Source organism: Stegostoma tigrinum, chromosome 5 (assembly GCF_030684315.1).
Source record: "Stegostoma tigrinum isolate sSteTig4 chromosome 5, sSteTig4.hap1, whole genome shotgun sequence".
Taxonomy (NCBI): Eukaryota; Metazoa; Chordata; class Chondrichthyes; order Orectolobiformes; family Stegostomatidae; genus Stegostoma; species Stegostoma tigrinum.
Genome location: NC_081358.1, coordinates 16,465,857 through 16,493,371, shown reverse-complemented (window position 1 = coordinate 16,493,371; position 27,515 = coordinate 16,465,857). Strand labels below are relative to the sequence as shown.

Genomic DNA, 27,515 nt, shown 5'->3' with positions numbered 1-27,515 from the left:
TATTACGTGGAAATATTTTTTTCCTGAATAAATATATAATTGATAAACTCCACGAATCCTCGTAAGCTTTACTATTGTTAGGAAACTTTAGTAAAGCAAACAAAACCTTGCAATGACTCATAAGTTAAATGAGTTATTAATTGGACATGAGCAAAATATGCATCAACCACCATTTACCCATATTGAGTGATGTCCCACTGATTTTTTTTCTTTTATGATATCACCAGTCCACAGACTGAACCCTCTTGTTATTGTTTTAATTGTATCTGAAACTCTCTATGCTTTTGTAAGTTTAAAATTAAGGCAGCTACTTAGATAAATGGCTACTACAATAAAATGGCTATGACTTCCTTATTTCAGGTTTTTATAGAATTTAAATTTGACCATCTGTTACGGTGGAATTTAAATCCATGTCCCCCAGACATTAGCCTGGAGTTGCAGAGTACTTCATTCAGTCACATTACTACCACGTCATCACCTCCCCCCAGTGGCTGAAATTGTACAGAGCTGAGTCAATGCTTCTGCCTTGAGCAACGAGTTCAAATGAATGACTTAATTAAGTTACACAGTTGCCTCTCTAATAGGGAGCTTGCTTGTCCCTAACTACAACTGAAAGAAGCATAACTTTCACAGGAAATTGTAATTAAACATGAAGCACGAGTTAGGCTCGATTTAAAGAAGAGACCAACACTTAAAATTCTCTTACCTAATAAATTCTCAAGCTCAAACTCTCTGTTTCTAACTAAACTCAGTGACTGTCATTTGATTAAATATACTTTGACTTTTTATTTCAGTCCTCACTGAAATAAACATCACTGATAGATTGTTCTATATTTGCTGTCCTAGTTTCCTGGCATGATAAGTGATTCCATTTGTTTAGTTAAATATCAGAATGCTGATTTCTTTCCACAGCCTATTCAGGCAATATGTCACAGCTGTACATGCCCAGTTTTAAGAAATGTTGATGCAAATAACTTGTATTTCTAAATTTTGGTGACATGTACATTGGATGCAGCAAAACTGAGTACACTTTTCTCATTCTCCTTCGTGATACTGAACACAGACAAAATGAATTATTGACTTCCTTCTACATTGCTCCAACAATATTAACCTTAGCAGCACGTTTATTTTTCAGTATAATTTTCTTTTGCCTCACTCATTTTCTTTGTATAAATTTTCAGATGGAACTGTTCTGCGCATCTCATGTCAAATGATGGTTAGATCTCCTTACTGAGAGAAACCAGCAATGAGGCTGAGGCAGATCAAACAAATTTTTAACGCATAACGTGGCTGGGCACTTAACTGTCAGAAGCAGAACACCATCATTATCAAGACTAGGTTAAATCCCTGAGCCTGAATGCCTACGATGAATAGCTTAATTTCTCCATTATCCAAATATATCAAGTACGGTACTGAAAGTGATAATTGCATGACGTTAGTAACACTGTTTAAAATTTCCATTAAAATTGACAGTAGTAGCATGTCTATGCACACAATTTGATTCCAATCAAAAACCTTAAGCATTTTATTTTAAATTTGCATGTGGGCTATTACAGATTTAAACATGCATAATAATTCTGGGACACATCTCTCCATAACTCCTGAAAACATACAAAATAGGGTCTTGTCACATCAATTCGTCATAGAGCTGTAGGCTTCAGCCAAATATTTAGTACTTCATATTTTATCCTGAGTCTATTCATAGGACTTATAAAGTATACTGACTCAATATAATCAGTTATATGACTTACCAATGCATGATGGAAGTGGGTAATCCCAAGCTCTTCTTTCCCCTGTCATACATTTCAGTGTACTGCTTCCATGTAGAGTGTAACCTGGATTACAACCATAAGAAATCGTGCTGCCAGCGAAATGGCCCTGGTCACTGATTTTGTATCCAAACTGAGGCACACCGGGATCTTCACAATGAGAGAGCTCAAAACCTGAGACAGGGGGCACAGAGCAAACTGGGTTCACTGAGCCATGATGTATCTAATTTTGACAGCATGAATGGAAATGTCAGGACATGTAACTTCAAAGTAAGAGATGAGCTGCTCAAGAATAAAACTAAATTTACCCCCGACCAAAAAATTATGTCAGAATAAATTTTCAATTTGTCAAAACTTTGCAAATAATGACACCAAAGTATTTATGAGGTAACATTTGCTCCCATACACTGTATAAATACATTAAGCCATGCTCAGATACTCTTTGTTCTTTTAACTATTCTAGTTAGCACCCAATATTTCCTTGATTCTAAGTTCACCAAATTTTGAACTAAAAATGAGCAGATGTCAAAAATTTTCATTGAGAATATTCATTTACTTAGTTTTCTCCTTGAATATGTGTCTTTTGCTCAAATATTCTTCTTGTTCCAAAATCTATTGGTATCATGTAATAATGACTTAACCAGTGAGCACATTACACATGAGCCTGATTTTGACCCTACTGGATACACTGCTATTTCCCAGCACACATCAGTCCAAAGCGATCCAGTATCACAGCCATGCCAAACCATTTGTCTTTGTGGAGTTGGAGATTGTTTGTAGCTCTGCAACAGCCAGAGTAAGGAACACGACACAGTAGTTTTCCTTTCTCGGTGGCTGAGTTTGCTATTGAGTAGCAGAACATCTCATGTGTACTGTCTTATCACAGAGAGGTCAAGTTGCATTGACCGAAAGAGGAGACTGAAACTCAAAGCTTTCTATAGTAAATAGGCTAGAGTAGGAATTTGTCCATACGATTCCGTCAGTCGTAGTTAAATATTGACTTAAGGTGAAACTCAAACTACTGGTTTCAAGAGCTCCCTAACCAGCATACTCTGAGCAAACGTACAAGATGGATGACCTGAAAGCTAGGCTCACCTTCCAGAGAAGATTGAGAGATTGCTGTTTAACAAAGAAATGGCTCACTCCTGCTACACCTGACTATGCCTGACATCATGAGGGTTTTTCATTTCACCAAATGGACCACTCAGTGTCTTTGGTCAAGGCAATGGGTGGTAGGGTCTGCCTCCTAATCAATGCCTCCTGGTGCTCAGATGCCAAGACATTGGACCTAGAGTATCTTACAGAAAAATGCCGCTCCTAATACCTGCTGCTTGAATTCACTTTTGCTGTCCTGATGGCAGACTACACTCACACCCAATGTGGAAATGAAGGGTGCACTTAATGAAATATACAACACTATAAACAGTTGAAACAAAATATCCTGAGGCCTTGCTCAGAATAGCCAATGACTTCAACCAGGCCAAATTTAAGAATCTGTTTCCAAAATACCACCACCACATCTCCTGTCCTACCAGATGTCCAGGCATCCTTGACCATTGCTGTACAACCATTAGAGATACCTACTGCTCCAACCCCCATTCAGGTTTTGGAAAATCAGATCTTCTTCTCCTGACTTACAAGTAAAAGTGAAGCATGAGGACACCATACAGAAAGCTGTGCAGTGTTGGTCTGAGCAACGGAAGGGCTTCTACATGACTGCTTAGAGTCAGTGGACTGGTTCATATTCAAGAACTCAGAAGCCAACCTGCCACTACCATTCCAGACTTCATTAGTAAGTGTGTAGAAGACCGTATGCTGAAGAAATTAATCTGAATGTTGCCCAAATGGGAACCATGGATGAACCGGGAGATCCACTACCTGCTGAAATCAAGGTCTGAGGTGTTCAAGTTGGCCGACTCTGACCAATGCAGAAAATTCAGGTATGACCTTTGCAAGGTCATCGGAGATGCCAAAAGGGAATAGCAAACTTAGCTTGAGACTCAAACTAATCACGTGGGCACCCATTGATTGTGGCTAGGCTTATACAATATAACGGGCTACAAAGCAAAGTCAAACAGAATCGCAGATAACAATACATCCCTACTCAATGATCTCAATCCATTCTCTGCTCACTTGAACAGAAGGTCAGTGAAATGGTTTCACCTATCCCAACAACTTCAGATGCATATGTATCCATGGTCAATGCTGCACTCATCCGATCAACCCTCTTGAGAGCGAACCCATGGAAAGCAACTGGTATGGATGGAGTCCATAGCTGTGCATTCACATCCTGTGAGAACCAGCTGGAGGGAATATTCGCTGACATCTTTAACCTCTCCATACTTTGATATGAAGTCCCCACTTGCTTCAAGAATTCCGCCATCATCCCAGTGCCAAAGAAGAGTCATGCAGCATGCCCCAGTGATTACCACCCAGAGGCTCTGACCTCCATAATTATGTCCCTCAAACTGTTAATCATGGCTCACATTAACTCCAGCCTACCAGATTGTTTGACACTGGGAATTCTCCAACCAGTGGAATAAGTCAACAGCAGAGGCTATTTCCCTGGCCCTACACTTATCCCTGTAACATCTGGATATTAGGGGTACTACGTCAGGCTCCTATTTATTGACTACAGTTCACTTTCAACAGCATAATTCCAAACAAACTCATCTCCAATTCTGAGCCCTAGGTATCTGCTCCTCCCTCTGTAACTGGATCCTCAACTTCCTGGCCCATAGACTGCTATCAGTAAGAATAGGTGACAACACTTCCTCCACAATAATCTACAACACCGGTGACCCACAAGGCAGTGAACTCAGCCCCCTTACTTTCATACTGTGTAACCAAATTCTGCTCCAATTCCATCTACAAGTATGCTCATGACACCAAATTTTAGGTTGGATCTCAAACAATAATGGGAAATAGAGGAAATAAATTTTTGCTTATTCTTCCACAGTACAAAGATAACAATCTTCCATTAATGTCAGCAAAACAAAGGGAAGAGTTCAGGGAGCAAAATGCATGGCACACCCCTATCTGTATCAACAGTCCTGAGGTGGAGATGGTTGAGTGGGTCATGTTTCTGTGAGTGATGAACACCAATAGTCTCCCTTGGTACATCTAGGTCGACACGATATTCAAAAATGCACAACAATGTCTCAATTTCCTCAGGAGGCTAAGGAAATTTGGCATGTCCTCATTCTTGTCAATTATTGTCAATTTTTATAGATGCACCATAGAAAGCATCCTATCTGGATGAATCACAGCTTGGGCATGGCAACTGTTCTTCCCCAAGACCTCAAGAAACTACAGACAGTTGTGAATATAGCCCAGTCCATCATGAAAACCAGCCTTCCATCCATTAACTCCACCTATGTTTCCTGCTGCCTCAGGAAAGCAACTAGCATAATCAAAGACACTACACACCCAGTCGTACAATCTTTGACACTCTTCTATCAGGCAGAAGATATAAAAGTTTGAATACACGTACAAACAGATTCAAAAACAACTTCTTCCCTGCTGTTATCAGACTTTAAACAGAACTCTCAAATGTTAATGTTTGTCTCTGTACTTCCTCTGCAGCTGTTTTGCTATCTGAGACTTTTATAATGGTATGACTTGCCATATCAGCACGTAAAACAACATTTTCACTGTATCTTGGTACATAAGATAACAACAAATCAAATCAAATCATAACATTCACAAGATGTGTTTGTTGACTGTTGTATCCTCATTTTTTGAGCACACATAAGATTACTTTCTCAGATTTTCTTGCTCATTCTTTTGATCACCTGTGTCTCAGTGAACGGTGCTCTCAATTTTACATCAAAAGATTAGGTGTTTAAGTCACACTCCAGAACATGAGCACAAAATCACAGCAGATACACCAGTTAGGTTATTAAGGGAGCGCTGTATTGCCAGAGAAACTATCTTTCAGATGAGACGTTAACTTGAATGGATTGAAGATATGAAAACAGAGGGGAAGAGTCATACAATCTGCACTGGAGAGAACTGAAGATATAAATACAACATTGGAAAATAATCCAGACAGAAAAAAAATAGAGTTGGTGAGGACCAAAGATATAACGGCAGCACAAACTAGGAGAAGCTTTAAAATCTGCATTGAAGAAGACTGAAGATACAGACATCATGGGAGCGGTCTGAGATATAAAAGATATTATTACAGAGGCATTGAAGACACAAAAACATTGGAAAAGAAGAAGATATGAAAACCATGACAGAGAGGATTTAGGAGTTAAAAACACAATTGGAAATGAAAGATGGCTTGAAAACAGCTTTGAAGTGAGTGTAAACATATAACCAGTCACCCAGAACTGAAGAAATAAACTTAACGTTACAGCAGGGGAGAAGATATAATATCTGCTTTGGAGCAAATGGAAGATACAGAAAATTGTGGAAAGAATTCAAGATATTTAATCTGTGTTTGAGAGGACTGAGATACAAAAACAAGACTAGAGAAGAACAAAGACATAAAATATGACAGAATAGAAGACTAATTCCATGTTGGAAAAGATGGAGTTATGATAATATGATGGAAGAGAATGTTTCAGCATTGGGTTTGATTGAAGATATAAAAGGAATATGAGAAAGGTCTGAATATGTATAAAAAACATCCAAGAAAGGGAGTCAATGCTTAAAATCTGTTCACAACAAAATCAAAAGAGATTCCATGTTGGTGATTGGTTAGCAGTACAATAGTTTTATTTTTGTTTTCTTGTTTTAAGTGAAATGGCAAACTCAGAACTAGAAACCTGTGATTTATTATCACCTTGTTAAGTTAATAAATTAAACAAACTAATTAATTGATAGAATTAAAATAATTGATGGAACTACAATTTTAACAAATTAAAATACTTCAGAGAAACATGGCAGAACAGGTGGTTATCCATATTTTCAGAATGTGATAAGTTTGTGGAGATAACACAGTGTGGAGCTGCAGGAACATAGCAGGCCAGGCAGCATCAGAGGAATAGAAAAATAAACATTTTGGATCAGGGCCCTTCTTCAGAAATGGGGAGGGGAAACTGAACTGAAAAATAAATAGAGAGGAGGATTGGGGCTGGGGAATGCAGGTGGGATGGTGATAGGTGAATGCAGGTAGGGAGTGATGGGGATTGGTCAGTGATGTGGGAGGGGCAGATAGGTGGAAACGAAATTGGATAGGCTGAATCAGGTCAAGGGGGCAGGAGGGAGGATTGATGGGGCAAGGAAAAGGTAGGATTGGGTGGTGACAAGTTCTTTACAGGTAGGGGGTAGTGGAGATCGGTTATTGGGAAGGGTAGGCCGGATAGGTGGGGAAGACTATGGACATGCTGTGTAGGGTGAAAGAGGCAGGGATTAGAGGGACGTTTGGACATGGGATGAGGCCAGGCAGGGAGATTTTTAAACTGGTGGTTTCTATGTTAAGGCCTTTGGGCTGTGGGCTCCTGAGGTGGAAGATGAAGTGTTGCTCCTCCAGGTTGTGTGTGGTGCCATTGTACAATTGAGGACATGAGGTGGGCTGCAGAAGATAAAGGGCCAATGGCAAGTCTTCCATCACACAGTGATTGACAGTACCATTGGCCAAAGATGTGAACTGTTGATTCATAATGGGGAAAGCTCGGATGCCACTACACTGCCTTCTCTGAAAATGATCTGTTTTTTTTAAAGCTGAAGTCACCACAGTTGCTCGGCAAATGCTGGGAGGGCAATCCCTCCACAGGATAGACAATGGCTATAATTATGCCCCAACAGCTGCTACATATCAAGAGTTTGAAGGTCCCCTAAGTTACCCATAGTATTTCAATCTGAACCAATCACACAGACCTAGATATGATCCAGAATGATGTGTGGTGCCAGCATTGTTTACTGAAAATACAAGTCAGCATGGGAACAGGGCTTCAACAGGTCCTGTAATGATCAAAGATAATAGGAACTGCAGATGCTGGAAAATCCAAGATAATAAAGTGTGAAGCAGGATGAACACAGCAGGCCAAACAGCATCTCAGGAGCACAAAAGCTGACGTTTCAGGCCGAGACCCTTCATCAGAGAGGGGTATGGGGAGAGGGAACTGGAATAAATAGGGAGAGAGGGGGAGGCGGACCGAAGATGGAGAGAAAAGAAGATAGGTGGAGAGGAGAGTATAGGTAGGGAGGGGATAGGTCAGTCCTGGGAAGACGGAGAGGTCAAGGAGGTGGGATGAGGTTAGTAGGTAGGAAATGGAGGTGCGGCTTGAGGTGGGAGGAAGGGATGGGTGAGAGGAAGAACAGGTTAGGGAGGCAGAGACAGGCTGGGCTGGTTTTGGGATGCAGTGGGTAGAGGGGAAGAGCTGGGCTAGTTGTGTGATCCAGTGGGGGGAGGGGAAGAACTGGGCTGGTTTTGGGATGCAGTGGGGGGAGGGGACGAACTGGGCTGGTTTTGGGATGCTGTGGGGGAAGGGGAGATTTTGAAGCTGGTGAAGTCCACATTGATAACATTGGGCTGCAGGGTTCCCAAGCGGAATATGAGTTGCTGTTCCTGCAATCTTCCGGTGGCATCATTGTGGCACCGCAGGAGGCCCATGATGGACATGTCATCTAAAGAATGGGAGGGGGAGTGGAAATGGTTCACGACGGGGAGGAGCAGTTGTTTATTGTGAACCGAGAGGAGGCATTCTGCAAAGCAGTCCCCAAGCCTCCGCTTGGTTTCCGCAATGTAGAGGAAGCCACACTGGGTACAATGGATATAGTGTACCACATTGGCAGATGTGCAGGTGAACCTCTGTTTAATATGGAAAGTCATCCTGGGGCCTGGGATGGGGGTGAGGGAGGAGGTGTGGGGTAAAGTATAGCACTTCCTGTGCTGGTGTGGTAGGGTTGGAGGGCAGTGTGGAGCGAACAAGGGAGTCACGGAGAGAGTGGTCTCTCCGGAAAGCAGACATGTGTGGGGATGGAAAAATGTCTTGGGTGGTGGGGTCAGATTGTACATGGCGGAAGTGTCGGAGGATGATGCATTGTATCCGGAGGCTGGTGCGGTGGTGTGTGAGAACGAGGGGGATCCTCTTTGGGCGGTTGTGGTGGGGGCGGGGTGTGAGGGATGTGTTGCGGGAAATGCGGGAGACGCGGTCAACGGCGTTCTTGACCACTGTGAGGGGAAAGTTGCGGTCCTTGAAGAACTTGGGCATCTGGGATGTGCGGGAGTGGAATGCCTTATCCTGGGAGCAGATGCAGCGGAGGCGGAGGAATTGGGAATAGGGGATGGAATTTTTGCAGGAGGGTGGGTGGGAGGAGGTGTATTCTAGGTAGCTGTGGGAGTCGGTGGGCTTGAAATGGACATCATTTACAAGCTGGTTGCCTGAGATGGAGACTGAGAGGCCCAGGAAGGTGAGGGATGTGCTGGAGATGGCCCAGGTGAACTGAAGGTTGGGGTGGTAGGTGTTGGTGAAGTGGATGAACTGTTCGAGCTCCTCTGGGGAGCAAGGGGCGGCGCCGATACAGTCATCAATGTAACGGAGGAAGAGGTGGGGTTTGGTGCCTGTGTAGGTGCGGAAGAGGGACTGTTCCACATAACCTACAAAGAGGCAGGCACAGCTGGGGCCCATGCGGGTGCCCATGGCCACCCCCTTTGTCTGTAGGAAGTGGGAGGAATCGAAAGAGAAGTTGTTGAGGGTGAGGACGAGTTCGGCTAGGCGGATGAGGGTGACAGTGGAGGGGGACTGGTCGGGCCTGCGGCACAGGAAAAAGCAGTGGGCCTTGAGGCCATCTGCATGCAGAATACAGGTGTATAGGGACTGGACGTCCATGGTGAAAATGAGGTGTTGAGGGCCAGGGAATTGGAAGTTCTGGAGGAGGTGGACGGCGTGGGTGGTGTCACGGACGTCGGTAGGGAGTTCCTGGACCAAAGGGGAGAAAATGGAGTCCAGATAGGTGGAGATGAGTTCGGTGGGGCAGGAACAGGCTGAGACAATGGGTCAACCAGGGCAGGCAGGTTTGTGGGTTTTGGAAAGGAGATAGAAACGGGCCGTACGTGCCCTCCAACCCCACCACACCCGGCACCTTCCCCTGCAACCGCAGGAAATGCTACACTTGCCCCCACACCTCCTCCCTCACCCCCATCCTAGGCCCCAAGATGACTTTCCATATTAAGCAGAGGTTCACCTGCACATCTGCCAATGTGATATACTGCATCCACTGTACCCGGTGTGGCTTCCTCTACATTGGGGAAACCAAGCGGAGGCTTGGGAACCGCTTTGCAGAACACCTCCGCTCAGTTCGCAATAAACAACTGCACCTCCCAGTCGCGAACCATTTCAACTCCCCCTCCCATTCTTTAGATGACATGTCCATCATAGGCCTCCTGCAGTGTCACAATGATGCCACCCGAAGGTTGCAGGAACAGCAACTCATATTCCGCTTGGGAACCCTGCAGCCCAATGTTATCAATGTGGACTTCACCAGCTTCAAAATCTCCCCTTCCCCCACAGCATCCCAAAACCAGCCCAGTTCGTCCCCTCCCCCCACTGCATCCCAAAACCAGCCCAGTTCTTCCCCTCCCCCCACTGGATCACACAACTAGCCCAGCTCTTCCCCTCTACCCACTGCATCCCAAAACCAGCCCAGCCTGTCTCTGCCTCCCTAACCTGTTCTTCCTCTCACCCATCTCTTCCTCCCACCCCAAGCCGCACCTCCATTTCCTACCTACTAACCTCATCCCACCTCCTTGACCTGTCTGTCTTCCCTGGACTGACCTATCCCCTCCCTACCTCCCCACCTATACTCTCTCCACCTATCTTCTTTTCTCTCCATCTTCGGTCCATTTGCCCCTCTCTCCCTATATATTCCAGAACCCTCACCCCATCCCCCTCTCTGATGAAGGGTCTGGGCCCAAAACGTCAGCTTTTGTGCTCCTGAGATGCTGCTTGGCCTGCTGTGTTCATCTAGCTTCACACTTTATTATCCTGTCATGATCAATATTTGTTCTGAACTGACTACCCACCAGGAAGCAACAGGCAGCTGATCTAACCATGAGTCACCTTCATTGAAATTAGCTCAGGGTTCAGGATTGTGTCAGATGATATAATTCAGAAGGTTAATGGAATGCTATCTTTTCATATGAGAGGAACTGAACAGAAAAAAAGGAAGCTGTGCTTCAATTAAACAGGACATTGGTGAGAATATGTTTTGATAGAGTGAATAATTTTAGTCTCCTTATTTAAGGTTGGGTGCAAATACATTTGAGGCAGTTCAGAGATTCACTTGACTAATATCTGGAATGAAAGGCTTGAAAATCAGGACTGAAATAACAGCCCACATATTCCGATAGCCAGAGTACTGTTTCAACAGCGCAGACTGGAATTATTTGTCAAGACGCTATCAAATTGTAGATGATGCAAATATCATGCGAATTGTCCAAGTATTATTCAATTGCATTTTGCACCCTCTGAAATACACTCCTTAACCTCCAAAAATATCAGAGGGTTCCAATTTTTGGTTAATATTTACAATGGAAGACTTAAACAATTCAAAATTTAGTCTGGTCGAACAAGCTGTAGAGCTGGATGAACACAGCAGGCCAAGAAGCATCAGAGGAGCAGTAAGGCTGACGTTTCCGGTCTAGACCTTTCTTCAGAAAAGTTATGGGTTAGGGTTAGGGTTAGGATTAGGGTTAGGGTTAGAGTTAGTGTTCAGGTTCTGAAGAAGGGTCTAGACCCGAAACGTCAACCTTCCTGCTCCTCTGATGCTGCTTGGCCTGCTGCATTCATCCAGTTCTATACCTTGTTATCTCAGATTCTCCAGCATCTGCAGTTCCTACTGTCTCTAAAACTTAGTCTGGTTTCTGGTTACTTTAAAGTTGGTCTTCCAATTTAGCACACACAACCCCAGTTACTTCACTCATTTATACCCCTGACAACAAACATCCAGCACTTCCCACTGCCCAAACCAAAATGTTTCCACCAAAACCCCCTGTCCAGGACCTGACAAATAATATCCTATCACTCTCCCATCCTGTGCACCCACACACAGCTATCAACCCATCTTGCTTGCCAGCAGCAACTCCAACTGTCCCACTTGTTGCGGCATGCAATCTCTGCCACCCACCTCACCCTCACACCACTCCTCCCATGAACACCAAGCACTCAATCACTCACTCAGTACCTGGCACCTTACCGACCTGACACTCTAACACCTGAACCAATTGACTCCCTAATTCTACACATAGCCATTCACAGCAGTCTTTACAGCGGGCTGCTGTCCATTCAAATCTCAGGATACGGTGCAGCTATTGTTGCAAAAAGGAGGATGGTTGACTTCCCTGGACTTTCCTGCACTACACAAAAGCCAAGTTGCTTTCAGCTGTATTGCTCATTTCTGAAGAAGCTGGGATTGGAATTCCATCTCGAAATATGTTCGTGATTCATCAAAATTCATGAAACAAAATTTACCAAACATTTGATTCTTTGGTGATATAAATCTCGCTGAAACCTATTGTTCTGTTATTTATTCGTTACGATGTCAAAGATTGTTTCACAGTAAGAATTTGAATGGGCATGAAAAATTCTCGAATTATAACTTCAGCAAAGAATGATTTTTTGAACCAAAATATTTTTGCTTATTTATATTTGCGTCTTGTGATATGGAGACAAATTGAGATTTGTCTTGTAACAGCGAAGCTTTTGCAATTGGAGCCCAAATATCTTCCTTTACAGAACTTTTGATTTAATAAGTTGTTATTATAGTAGTAGGAAATTCCACCTGTGCATGGGAGTTGCATGATCTAAAATCTGATTGTTACACAAGCAAAACAGGATAATGAGCTCACTTGGCTATAAACAAAAACAAAATGATGAAATCACTCACCAGTGTAAACAAGCTGAAAACCTTCATCAGTTGTTTCAGAGTCTGTATTGAACTCTAACCACAAGTGATTAGAGGTGCTGCTCAAAGTTACTCCTCTCAAACCAGTATCAGAGAAAGCCCCCAGAAGATGGGCAGAACTGTCTTTTCCATCGTATATCTAACACAGGAAATATATGAACAGATAATGTCACTCTTAGATAAAGTAGCATCTACAGAAATGTGAGTAAAATAGAACAAATGTAATGTAAGCATCATATTGTGGTTAGATAATGTTTACTTTCCAACGTGGCATGCTGGTATGAGAATGATAATTGACCCTTAACAATATAAACTTATACTAAAAGATGGAAATATTTTCAGTGTACAAAGCTTAAAGATGAAACTAAAAACACGATGTGTCATGTGAAAACTATCGCCCCGAACTGTCAGGGCTCATTCCCTTTCTATCATGCTCTTGTTGCTACATCTTTTCAGAAATCTTCGTGATGACACTCTAAGGTCATGTAAGTTGTTGAATAATGGAACAGTTAGAACATTTTAAAATTGCTTCAGCCTCAACAGCATAGATTCTGACCTTGCATCATCATACTTTCTCAGCCATTTATTCTTTAGCCAAATCCCAGGGTGTACATGGCCATGTGCATAAAATTTTCTCAGTGCCACGTACCTCAGTGAATCAGTGTTGATTAGTTCAACTTGTGATGCAGAGCCATGCTAACAGCATGGGTTCAATTCCTACATTAGCTGACATTATTACTAAGGATGCTCCTTCTCCACGTTTCCCTTTGCCTGAGGTGTGATGATCCTTAGATTAACAACCAAGTCATCTCTCTAATGTGAGAGCTGTCCTATGGTCCAGTCGCCAAACTAGTTTGATTGCAGAACCAAATCATTACAAAAGTGAACATAGATTGGTATGTTACATTTATTGTGTCTGAACTCAATATGTTTACTTTTCTCATCCTGATTTTATGTGAGTGATCAAGACTTTCTTCAGCAACCATGGCTGATAGCATCAAACAGTTCCTCATACAAAAGTCTGACATTAGGTTAATGAAGTTCAAAGACATTATTGAAAACACTACTAATATGTTCCAGGGAACTTCTTAATCCACAGATCGCTGTATGAATGCCCTAAATACGCAACGTGGTGGACAAGTTGGCAAGGCAAGGAGGAATCAGAGGAAAAAAATCCCCAGTTAGTGAGTAGTTGCAGTTGAAAAAGTAAATAAGAGAGAGCTATTTTCTGCTTCTTCTGATCTGAGATCTCCACTAGGCTACCTTATTGAGCCAAGTCATCAGCTGTCCTGATCTATATCTATTCTACTCCATTCCCAGTGATGTAACATTCTGGAACCTCAAAGTGCCCAATAAATTTAAAAAAAGATATGAACATCACTGACCTAAATAGTCCAACTTCTAACTTTTTGTTAAGATAAAAGTGAGCATACATTATAACCCTGAAAAAGTGCCAAAAAAGAGGCTGAGTTCACCCTGAAATTGAGATTATTGTTTTAATGCTAAATTATGGCCAGATGTGTAATATGAATTAATGCTCTTCTCAGATATCTATCAACCACCGAAAAGTTGAAAAATACTTAATCCAAAATGACATATTTGCCTTTCTTGATGCACTTAATGTATCAAACTTTACAACAGAAAAGAATATTGAATGGACAAGCATAGGATTGGATGGAATGGGCAAGACCAGACACATCAATGGGCCCTGATAACACCCCTCAACTGTTGTTCTGGGCAGTGGCCCAAATTTTACCCAATTGGGCAGTCAGCCCCGAGCAATAGATGACAAACTCCTGACTGATCTCTATGCAGCTCCTTCTCTGACTTATAGTGAATCCATGGACTGGTTACACTGGGCCTGCTGGCCTGACAATGGCCAACTCACCCAACTGTAGTGCTGGCTGCCCAAAGCCAGTCCCTGGACAGATATTGAACGTTTCCTGCTCTTGCTGTACCTACACCCCCAGCCTCTTTGGCCCAACTGATGGCTATAGAATCTTAAATCCTCCACAGTGTGAAAGCAGGCCATTTGGCCCATTGATAGCCATTCAAACTCTAGACAATCGAACTTCATCCTAAAACTCATCAGGGATTCAATACTACTGAGGCAAATTTATTTTCTTTAGATAACAAAAAGTGTGGAGCTGGATGAACACAGCAGGCCAAGCAGCATCTCAGGAGCACAAAAGCTGATGTTTCGGGCCCAGACCCTTCATCAGAGAGGGGGATGGGGAGAGGGAACTGGAATAAATATGGAGAGAGGGGGAAGCGGACCGAAGATGGAGAGAAAAGAAGATAGGTGGAGAGAGTATAGGTGGGGAGGTAGGGAGGGGATAGGTCAGTCCAGGGAAGACGGTACAAGAGAGTTGCAATGGGAGAGAGATTCCCTGAGGTTGGTCCGGAGGGAGGAGGGTAACTTCTTCAGGTTAGGCATCCCTGGATGAGGCTTCGCAGTGAGGTTAAAATAGTATCAGAGATCACCTGAATTGATCTGTTTTTTTCCTTCACAGATGCCGCCAGGCCTGTTGGGCTTTTTCAGAAACTTTGTTTTTGTTCCTGATTTACAGCATCGTGGTTCTTTCGGTTTTCATAAAAGTTGCCCTCCTCGCTGTAATTATTGCTTTGCATCTCAGTCCCAACTTCTTCCATTTTTTTTTCATTTCTATTTGCCTCAATTACTCCTATTTCCTTCTTTTACTTGATTCATTCATGCAAAATGGGTGTTGTTGTTTTGGCCAGGTTAATTGTCCATCCCTAATTGGCCAGAGGGCAGTTAAGAGTCAACCAAACTGTTGTGAATCTGGAGTTACATGTAGGCCATACCAGGTAAGGATGGCAGTTTCCTTTCCTTAAGGGAAAGGGAAGATAGGTGGAGAGAGTATAGGTGGGGAGGTAGGGGATAGGTCAGTCCAGGGAAGACGGTACAAGAGAGTTGCAATGGGAGAGAGATTCCCTGAGGTTGGTCCGGAGGGAGGAGGGTAACTTCTTCAGGTTAGATGGATGAACCAGATGGGTTTTTCCTCATTATAAACTCTTAATTCCAGATGTATGAAATTCAAATTCCACTATCTGTCATGGCAAAATTTGAACCTGTGTCCCCAGAACATTTCAAATTAACAATCCAGTAATTATACCTCTTAGCCATTCCCTCCTGGCTTTCCTGCTGTGGCTTGAGAAAACTCTCTTTTGTGCTTTTGTTACCTGATAACTTCTTTCACTGTCTTTCTCTCAAGTTACTCTGTTTCATCGATGCTGAATGTCCCTAATAGTCCTTCTCCATTTTTCTCATTTCATCTTTTCTTTTTGACTTGCTGTTTGATTTACTGGATCAGATGTCCAGTTGCCAGGAGTGAACGCTCAGGGCAATGCCATTATGGCAAGCAGTGTGATTGGTGGGTGGCATATTCCTGGCAGTGTTTTATTCAGAGAATGTTGCTGGAATCTCCTTTCGACAAGGATTGCAGCCCATCCCTGTGAGTTGCAGGTCCAATCTGATGGTGAGCAGCGCAGTACAATAACACCATTACTCTTGGTGGCTCTTGTGAGGGCAGTGGCAATTGAGTACATCAATGGTCAAGGTTCCCCTGAAGAGATTGGAGCATGCTGGGTCCTGGCAGGGTAGACCCCCATGATGGGACGGTTCAGGGCTGCAACAGACCAGTGGTGGTGTGTCTTCTCTGTTAGTCTTGGGGACATTGGGAGTCTGCCAAGTTTCATTGGGTGGTCTCCCTACTTGGTGACAGGCCTTGCCCACTAAAGCAGGAAAAATGCCCATAGAATCCAAAATGGCCCTTAATTGACCACTTAACTGGTTCACTTGAGCTGCCAGTGAATGGTTGGTATATTTTCAGCCCTGTTAACTGATTACAGAGCGTAAACATTAGTCTTATTAATAATAATCATAAATCTATTCATCAATTGCCATAAAACCCCACCTGATTCACTAACACACTTTTTGGCACAAATGTACATTCGGAAAGGAAAACTGGCAACCTTCCTATGTTTGGCCAACTTGTTCCTCCAAGCCCATGGCAATGTGATTGCCTTTTAACTAATTAGAAACGGCTATTCAATTGGAAACTAAATGGTGACCTTGCCGGCGATTGACAATCCCATGCAAATCCTAAAAAGAACTCTCTCGTGGATGCAGAAAATGATCTTGTCCTTCACTTCTGGCAACAACATAATCACGAATCACCTGTAGAAATCCAACCCTAAACAATATTTCCCTCAAATCAGTGACAACACTATTATTTTCAGAAACACGTTGAATGATCTTTGCATTCTTCCACTACCAATATTATCAATATTTATCTTGAAAGGGTGAGAAAAATGTTTATAAGAGGCTGAGAGCATGCAAATGTGAGTCAAATTCTACAGTACAATTGAAAGTGATCTTACTTATTTGCAGGGATATTTTACATTGACATTTGTAATACATCCTAAATTGAAATTTCTCTGGTAAATGCATTTCTCTAATTTTCTATGAACAAGTTTTAAAAGATGGCAAAATTTTGGAAGGCATGTCTGAATTTCCCATTTGCATGTAGATGGTGAGATACTTAATAGCACAGTTGATAAGTGTTGATTCAGGAAACAATATGATGGAGTACTTCTGATTAAAGTGTCTGTATAATCTCTTCCACTTTATATTCCCCAAGATTCTCTAATTATGATCTTTCGTAGATTTTAATCACTCCACCATTAGTAGCCTGCTGTCAGCTGCCAAGGCTGTACACTCTGAAATTAGATTCCTGAATCTCTTTACCTCTCATCCACTACTTCCTTCATTAGGCTGTCTTTAAAGCTTTTGATTGGTCCTCCAACAGCTCCTATATTTCTTGGTATCAATTGCCTTTGAATATAATCACCTTTTACTCCTTATAATGTTAAATATGCCATATAAGTATAATATTGTTGTTGACACTGCCTTCAATAATCCACTTCTAGCTACTCAGTTTCCATTGTAAAATATATATTTTGATTTTCAATCCAATTACATGTTTAGTTGCAATCTACACAATTCAAACCATAAATAGTTTGTGAAGCTTGCAATGTCATTTTGCAGTCTATACGCATCTTGCTTCAGCTTCAATTTTTCACAAGAAAAGATCATTTGGGGATATTGACATTGCTGGCTTTGTGGGAAGGCAAGGGATCAGGGTAAGGTGAAGAGTCTGCAAAGGGCTATGGATAGATTAAGAGGGTTTAAAAACTTGGCAAATGGGATTTAATATGGCATAATGAGAGGTTATGTATTTTGGCAGGAAGAATAGAGGAGTTGAATATTATTTAAATGGAATGTCAGTAAGAGCTGGTGTATTAGTTCAGCAGGTAATAGAGAAGGCAAATGGAATACTGAGTGATAATGGGAACTGCAGATGCTGGAGAATCCAAGATAACAAAGTGTGGAGCTGGATAAACACAGCAGGCCAACTGTCCTCCTGAGATGCTGCTTGACCTGCTGTGTTTAAATGGAATGCTGAACTTTGTTTCAAAGGGAGTGTAGGAGAAAACTAATGAGGTCATGCTAAGCCTACACACGACACTAATCAGGCCACAGCTGGAATGCTGTGCAGTGTTTTGGATCCCTGACCTAAAGCAAGACATTCTGGGATTGGAGCCCATTCATTAGGCTAATTTAGGTAGGAAGGGGCTGTTTTATGAGGAGAATTTTGGGCCTTTCAATTGGGTCTGTACTCACTGGAATTTAGAAAAATCAGAGTCAACCTGAATGAGGCAGTAAAGATTTTTAGGGCACTTGACAGGGTAGACAGAAAAAGGTTGTTGCCCCTTGTGGGAGAGTTTAGGACCAGAGGGCATAATCTCAAAATAAGGGATAGACCACTTAAGAAAGGGATAGATTGGTAAGCTACCTTTAGGAACCATATTTAGTGCAGATACATCCTCAATCCTGTTGTGGAGGATTTTGACCCAGTGATAATGAATAAATGGCAATAAAGTTTCCAAGTCAGGCTGGCAAGGAATGTGCAGGTGGTAGTGTTACTATTTATCTGCTGCCCTTGTAGATAGTATTTTCCTTGGGTTTAGGAGATGCTATCTAAGAAGCCTTGGTGAAGTTCTGCAATGTATCTCAATAGATGGTACACAATTTTCCAACAGCAGAGAGTTGTGCATAATGGTGCACTCATCCAGATAAGTGGGCAGTATTCTACCAAATGCTTGATTAATACCTTTTAGATAATGGACAGGGACTGGGGAGGCCAGAAATGAGTTAAGTGTCAGAGGATGCCATTTTATTAGATTTACACAGATGAGTCATGAACTCAGATTCAAGCGAGCCATGGATCTACAGCTTCTAGCACACACTACCCGTGTACCGGCAAGTCTGGGGCAAGAAGACAAGCTCAAATTAAGATGATGTTATCACTCACATAGCTGATCACCTTAAAGATTATCATAAACTACCAAACAGAAATTGAAAAAAAAACTGAAAACAAATTTGTTTTTTTTAAACCAATGTGTGCTTTAAAAAAGTACTTTGGACTCAAACATAATATGAAGACAGGAACCAAAATATTCTGCAACTGCTAATTGAAAAGTGATTGTGGCTGAAAATACCTTTGAATGAACAGTGTGCAACTTCATATGGGAATCATCCTAACATTGCCCAAATTTGACCTTGCCACAACTTATCTGTTGCTGAAACCTATGCTTTTGCTACCTCAAGATTTGACTATGACAGCACACTTCTGGTTGATATCCCATATTCAAAACATGGTAACACTTGAGATCAACTCGTAATCACCTCTTATTTTCTGGTTGTTGTTTTGACCATTAATCATTTAGTTTTAAAATTCTAGGAGAATCATCCAGGATAATCAGTATCAGTGACTGATAGTTTGGAATTTTTTTTAAACTCTGCCCAAGTTTTAATATTGGATGAAAATTTCCTGGAGACTTGCAAAATGGGGTCGTGTGTTTAGCACTGCCAATAAAACTTATGATGTAACTGTGTTATGCTACATCAAAATAATTGCATTTCCCCATCAAAATGCTCACTGAAGCTGTGCAAAATTGATATTACAGCTGAATAGTCAAGGCAATAATGCTCAGAAATTTCTAAACTTTGCATTTTTTTTTGCAGGTATTTGGATTACAAAAAAAACGGAGTCAGAATTAAAGAGGGAAGACAGGACAGTGGAATTGAAGCCAGAATCAGATCAGTCATGATCTTATTAAATAATGGATTACGTTCAACCAGCTGAATAGCTATTATCTGCTTATAATTCTCGTGCTCATGTTCTTATATTTCAATTTGTGTGCTGTAGTGGAAATATTTTTGGCCTGCAGAAGCAATATTTTATCATTTAATATCATACAACAATATCAAGCAATATTTTATCATGTAATATCACACTCAAGTCAATGAATTTCCTTGGGCTCTCCAGTTGAGGGTAGGTCTAGATGTGGATGCAGGTGTTTTGACATCTGAAGATCAATTGAGATATTAGTGTTTGTTGCTTCAAGGAAATCACTCAGAGGGGCAAGCATCAGGAAGTTGGCAAGTATGAGGAAATCAGTTCTGAAATGAACGGGATGAAAACAGCCAGAATGGTAATGTCCTAATGTGTCAAGACAAGGGATGACAGATAGATTGAAAAACAAAGAACCTGTATTTTTCCAGTGCCTGCTCATGATGTAGTATAGCCAAAGGACAGATTTCCCTGTGAGTTTAAGTCCATCATACAGTATTTCATTATTTAACCCATATCATTTGATGTAGCATTCTCCAAATGAAAACTGGAAGCAAGTGACATACACAGAACTCTCAATGGGTTTTGTTCAATATTTGGCCCATATATAAGGGCAGAAGCAGGCAGGAATCAAGAAAACATTTTGTCCTTCCAATAACACATTGCTTCTCTTTGATGTGGTGCTTTCTCCTGGGTGATCTACCAAAATTCAAAACATGCCAAACAAGGTAGCAGAAAACTGTAAGTGTCTGAGAGATTTTCAGGCTAATCCACAAAAAGGTTTAGAAATGCTCCCTGAGAAGGGCCAGCTTTCAGGGTAGTTGACTGGATGTTCAACCAGGGAGCCACAGTTCAGGGGTCAACATAATTGAAAACAGTCAGCATAGGTGGGTTGACTGAGAGTGGGTGTGGAAGAAGTGTAGCTGCAACATGCAAGGCACAGAGTGACCTCGATGAAGGGACCACAGAGGGAGGACAGGCGAGAAAAGCATGCAGATTACCAGCCAGAGCCACAGATACTAAGGATGTTGGTGGCTATCAGGCATTATCACCTTTGTTCGAAAGAAGGGGAGATTTTAAAAACAAATTACAACTACTTGGCCTAAACACAAAAAGTGTGAGAAAATACAAATGTTTCCAGGGTGCTTTATTTGCCCTGAAAATTGATTTTGGTTAATAGCACATAAAAACTCAACAAAAGTACCTGCAAAAACTTTCAGAAGTTGTAACAAGCAAATGGAAACAAATGCTATACACTTATATACCTTGGCTTTACAACAGATTTAACAAGAATTAACATTATAACTTGGATGAAGAGACATATTTTTATGGAGGAGGTGGGAAGTTTGAGTCAGAAACCTTACTGGGCATAAAAATCCACCTCTTTTAAAAAGATGCCTGCATTTTCCACTGTGTCTTGGTTTTGATTCCCGAGGGAGCAATGAATATTTTCAGAGACAGGCCAAAGGCAGCCACAGAACCAGGAAGAAAACAACCTGGGTTTATCTGGCTTCTAATCGTCACTGAATTGCTCCATCCCAAGCAACGTTATGGTGAATCTCCACTGGAATCCCCCCAGTGCGACCACATTTTTCCTGCAGTCTGGTAACCAGAACTGCACACAGTTCTCCAGCTGTGGCCAAACCAACAGCTCCAAAATTATATCCCTTCTCTGTTAATCTATGTCTCGACTGATAAAGACAAGCATTTCTTTTGCTTTCTTAACTGCGATGTTATCTTGTCTTGCCAAATTTAGGGTGGAGATCAAATCCTTCTTTTCTTACTGATCCAACATTGAACTATTTAGTCACCTCAGGATCCACATATTCAGAACCAACAAAATCATCCACACGCATGATGAACTGCCTAAGAAGAATACGCTATGATTTTCAAAGTGTATTGTTAAGGCTTCCTTGGCTACAGCATTTTCCCAATGACTGATGTCAGACTGAGTGGCCAATAATTCCTGCTTTTTCTCTTCCTCCAATCTTGAGTAATAATGTTTCATCTGCTAACTCCCAACCACTGGGAGTGCTCTGAAACCTACAGTACTTTGATAAAAGATGGAAAATCCAGCAAAACAAATGTAAAATGCAGAAATAAATACACTCCTTGTACTGGATCTCCATTTTAAAGTATTCAAGATAAATCAGATCACTCAGCTCAATTCGCCTAATTTTGTCGCGTCTCCTTTTGGGGAAACATATTAAATGTATTTGTTGCCACCTCCTTCAGAATGCTTCACACTTTTTTATTGTATTATGCAAAATGTTTTGATCATATTGATATCAAAACTATGCAGACATGATGAAAATCACAAAATCCATAAATAAGGTTCTTTCCTCCTTTGAATTTCAGATATACCTGTAACATATGTCATTCCTGATTTAAAAGCTGGCAAGCAACATAAGTGTCATAAGAACTTGGGACGTAGGAGCAGGTGTTAATCAGTTATTATCCTCAAGCCTGCTATCCCATTTAAAAAGATCATGACTGATCTGATTCTGGCCTTGATACTTATTTCTCCTTTTCAAAATCCTTGTCAATGAATAAATTTGCTTCACTCAGCCTTGAATATCCTCAATCTCCAGCCTGCACTGCTTGGTAGAGAACATAATTCCAAACACCAATGATCCTGAGAGAAAATAAGTTCTTCCTGACCTCCATCTTAAATGGGGGATCCTTTTCTTTTGAATCTGTGCCCCTGCTTCTAGAATTTCACCACTGGTAGAAATATTCTCTCAGCACCTACCCTGTCAAGCCAGCGCAGAATCTAAAACCTTTTCACAAGAGCACCTCATAATCTTCCAATCTTCAATGAGTAAAGACCAAACCTCCAAGCTTCCTTTATGAGCTAAATCTTAATAATCAGTCTACTTAAGCTTCTGTGAACTGCGTCCAATGCAATTATGTTGCCTTTTAAGTAAGGAGACTGAAATTCTATGCTGCACCCTGCTGTGGTCTCAAAAATGCCTCCAGAACTGTAGGAAAAGAAAGTCTATACTTTTCCATCCCACTTCCAATAAAGAACAGTCTATTTGCCTTCCTAGTGGCTGAACACAGGGTTTGGTGAGAGGGAGCTACTGAAGGAAATCAGTATTAGGAGGGAAATGGCGTTGTGGAGATTGATGGGTGGCACGGTGGCTCAGTGGTTAACACTGCAGCCTCACAGCGCCAGGGACCCGGGTTCAATTCCAGCCTTGGGCAATTGTTTGTGCAGAGTTTGCACACTCTCCCCGTGTCTGCGTGGGTTTCCTTCGGGTGCTCTGGTTTCATCCCACAGTCCAAAGATGTGCAGGCTAGGTAGATTGGCCATGCAAAATTCTCTGTACTATACAGGGGTGTGTGTGTGTGTTATAGGGGGATGGGTCTGGGTGGGATGCTCCAAAGGGCAGTGTGGACTTGTTGGGCCAAAGGGCCTGTTTCTACACTGTAGGAAATCTAAAAAAAAGTCACAAAATCCCACAAACATCGATAATCGACATCCCAAAGTACTTAAGGAAGTGACCTCAGAAAAAAAGACATGCATTGGTTGTCATCTTCCAAGATTCTATGCAATCTAGAGCAGTTCCTATAGATTGGAGGGTAGCTAATGTAACCTTTCTATGTAAGGAGAGAGGCATTAGTGAAAACTGAGAATTATAGACCACTTAGCCAGCCATCAGTAGTGGGGAAAATGCTAGAGTCCTTTATAGAAGAATAAATAGCTGAGCATTTGGAAAGCAGTGGAAGGTTCGGACAGAGTCAGTTGAACACAGCAGGCCAACCAGCATCTTAGGAGAACTGTTCATCCAGCTCCACACTTTGTTATCTCGGATTCTCCAGCATCTGCACTTCCCATTATCCCAGACAGAGTCAGCATGGATTTATGAAAGGGAGATTATTCTTGACAGAGGTCCTTAAATTTTTCAAGAATGTAAGCAGTTGAGGTGATGAAGGTAATTCAGTAGGTGTGATTTATAGGTGTGTAAAATTAAAACAGATGGGGTTGGGGTATTGAATTGAAATGGATAGAAAATTAATTAGCAGATAGGAACAGAGCAGGAATTTTCCGAATGACAGCCAGTGACTAATGGGAAAAAAACAGGGGCTAGCCCACAATATATATTAAGAGTTTGGATTAATGAACTAAATGTAATATCTCCAAATTTGTACATTACACTAATATAGGTGGGACAGTGAGATGTGTGGAGGATGCAGAAATTTGAATAAATGTGTATGCTGAAGCTGAATGAGTGGGCAAATGCATGGCAGATACAGTATACCATGTGAAGTTATTTAAATGGGTGCAAAAACAATCAGGCAGAATACAGTCTGCATGGCTACAACTTGAGAGAGGGGAATGTGCACTGAGACCTGGGTGTCCTTGTACAGCGGTCACTGAAAGTAAGCATGCAGATGTAGCAGACAGCACCCTTCATAGTGAAAGGATTCGAGCAGGGATATCTCAATGCATTTATGCAGGGCCTTGGTGAGACCACACAAGGAACATTGAGTTCAGTTTTGGTCTGCATTCTGAGGAAGGATGTTTTTGTTTTAAAGAGACTGTAATAAAGGTTTATCAGACTGATTCCTAGGATGGCAAGACTGACTTTAGAGGAAAGACCAAATCAGTGAGGAGCTCAGAGGAATGGGCAGTGGGGGAGAAATCCCATGGAAACCTGTAAAACACAAACAAGATTAGACCATGCAGGTGTAAGAAAGATTTGCTGATGGTAGGGGAATCCAGAACCATTAGTCACAGTCCAATGATTTAGGGCTGAGATGAGAAACTGCTGTGGGATTTGCTACCACAGCGAACAGTTGAGGTCAAAATTTTGTGCCATTTCAAGAAGTAGTAAGGTGGGAACAAAGGGATCAAACACTATGAATGTAAAGCAGGAACAGGCATTTGATTTGAATAATCAGAATGAATGGTAGAGTAGTTTGAAGGGCTTAATGGCCCAATATTGCTCCTATTTTTGATGCTTCTATGTAATTATTTGCTGGACCTACCGACTTTTTGAGATTTATTCACAAGGACAACCAGGTCCCCCTGGAGTACCACATTCTACAATCTCGCCATTTATTCATCTGATCAAAATGAACAAGTTCGTACTTTTCCCCAAATTATATGCCATCTGCTAACTTTTTACCCATGTCAGCTATTAAACTTCTTCTTTTCCTGTATATTTTCACAACTTGCATTTCCAATTGTCTATCAACAAGTAAATGTGTGAAATCGACTGGCCAAGGATGATCATTCTCTCCCCTTACCTCTAGCTGGCTATTTTACATCCCTAGCAGAATGCCTGATGGAATTGTACACAAACTTCGCTGTTCTCCACAATAATGTTTGATCTTGTACCTAACCTGACCAGCACCCAGTGGCAAACTGTGTACCATCGAGAAGTTGCACTCAAAGATCTGGGTGTTCAGGTTCATTATACCCTGAAGGTGGCAACGCAGGTTGACAGAGTGGTCAAGAAGACATACTGCATGCTTTCATTCATCAGATGGGGTATTGACTGCAAGAGTTCGCAGGTCATGTTACAGTTGTATAGGACTTTGGTTCGACAACATTTGAAGTATTGCTTACAGTTCTGGTCACCACTTTACCAAAAGGATGTGGATGCTTTGGAGAGAGTGCAGAGGAGGTTCAGCAGGATGTTGCTTGGTATGGATGGTGCTAGTTATGAAGAGAGGTTGAATAGATGAGGATTATTAACGTTAGAAAGACGGAGGTTGAGGGGGGACCTGATTGATGTCTACAAAATCATGAGAGGTATAGACAGGGTGGATAGCAAGAAGCTTTTTCCTAGAGTGGGGGACTCAATTACTAGGGGTCACGATTTTAAGGTGGGAGGGGAAGAGTTTAAGGGAGATATGCGTGGAATGTTCTTTACGCAGAGGGTGCTGAGTGTTTGGAACATGTTCCTAGCAGAGGTGGTAGAGGCGGGCACAATAGAGTCATTTAAGATGTATCTAGGCAGATACTTGAATGGGCAGGGGGCAGAGGGATACAGATCCTTGGCAAATAGGTCACGGGTTTAGATGGAGCACCTGGATTGGTGCAGGCTTGGAGGGCCGAAGGGGCTGTTCCTGTGCCGTAATTTTCTTTATTCTTTATTTGCTCTTGTTCTTCACATCTCACCAAGCTCCTTCAATAGTATCTTCTAAACACATGCATTCTACCCCTGGAAGGGCAGCAGATGCATGGGAATACCTTTGCTTGTTAGATCCCCTCTGTGTCATACTCCTGACTTGGAACTCATCAAACACTTGTTTTTGCTGGCTAGACATCCTGGAATTATACCCTCCAAACAGCAATGTTGGTTTACATACACTCCAAGGACTGCAGTGCTTCAAGAAAAATGTTCACTGCTACCTTTAAAAAGGCAGTAGAGATGGGCAATAAATGTCAGCCTCGCCAGCAACATACTCATCCCATAAACTGGCTAAAAGACTATAAGAAAAAGTCAGCATGGATTTAGTAAGGGGAGGTGATGCCTGACAAACCTGTTAGAATTCTTTGAGGAGGTAACAAGTATATCAGGCCAGTGAAACCCAGTGGGTGTTATCTATCTAGACTTCCAAAAGGCCTTTGATAAGGTGCCTCATGGGATGCTGCTGTGTCAGTTGAAGGCCCATGGTGTTCGAGGTGAGCTACTGGCTTGGGTTGAGTATTGGCCATCTAACAGAAGGCAGAGAGTTGGGATAAAAGGCTCTTTTTCGTAATGGCAACCGGTGACGAGTGGTGTCCTGCAGGGTTCAGTGTTGGGGCTGCAGCTGTTCACTTTATATATTAATGATCTGGTTGAAGGGACTGGGGGCATTCTGGCGAAGTTTGCCGATGATACAAAGTTAGGTGGACAGGCATGTAGCACTGAGGAGCTGGGGAGTCTGCGGAAAGTTTTTGGTAATTTAGGAGAGTGGTTCAGGAAATGGCTGATGAAATTCAATGTGAGCAAATGCAAGGTGTTACACTTATGAAAAAAGAATACAGGCATGGACTATTTTCTAAACAGTGAGAAAATTCATCAAGCCGAAGTACAAAGGGATCTGGGAGTGCTAGTCCAGGATTCTCTAAAGGTTAACTTGCAGGCTGAGGCCATGATTCAGAAAGCAAATGAAATGTTGTCATTTATCTCAAGAGGGTTGGAATATAAGAGCAGCGATGTGCTTCTGAGGCTTTATAAAGCTCTAGTTAGGCCCCTCTTAGAATACTGTGTCCAATTTTGGGCCCCACACCTCAGGAAGGGCATACTGGCACTGGAGTGTGTCCAGCGGATACTCACCTGGGTGATCCCTGGAATGGTAGGCCTAACATACAATGAACGGCTGAGGATCCTGGGATTGTATTCATTAGAGTTTAGAAGGTTGAGGGGAGATCTAATAGAAACTTACAAGATAATGTATGGCTTAGAAAGGGTGGACGCTGGGAAGTTGTTTCCGTTAGCCAGGGAGACTAGGACCCGTGGGCACAGCCTTAAAATTAGAGGGAGTCAATTTAGAATGGAAATGAGGAGACATTTCTTCAGCCAGAGAGTGGTGGGCCTGTGGGATTCATTGCCACGGAGCGCAGTGGAGGCCGGGACGTTAAAATGTCTTCAAGGCAGAGATTGATAAATTCTTGATCTCGCAAGGAATTAAGCGCTACGGGGAGAGTGCGGGTAAGTGGAGTTGAAAT

The 27,515-nt window shown here is 42.1% G+C and overlaps 1 protein-coding gene across 1 annotated transcript in view; it reads right to left on the bottom strand.

Annotated features, from left to right (window-relative positions):
- The window catches only part of csmd3b (CUB and Sushi multiple domains 3b), a 1,751,526-nt gene that overhangs the window by 325,657 nt on the left and 1,398,354 nt on the right, over positions 1–27,515 (bottom strand). The window contains exons 23-24 of the mRNA XM_048529668.2: positions 12,609–12,765; positions 1,752–1,943 (exon numbers count right to left, since the gene is read on the bottom strand). Of these exons, the coding sequence (XP_048385625.1) occupies positions 1,752–1,943; positions 12,609–12,765 (349 nt within the window). The remainder of the gene's footprint in view (positions 1–1,751; positions 1,944–12,608; positions 12,766–27,515) is intronic.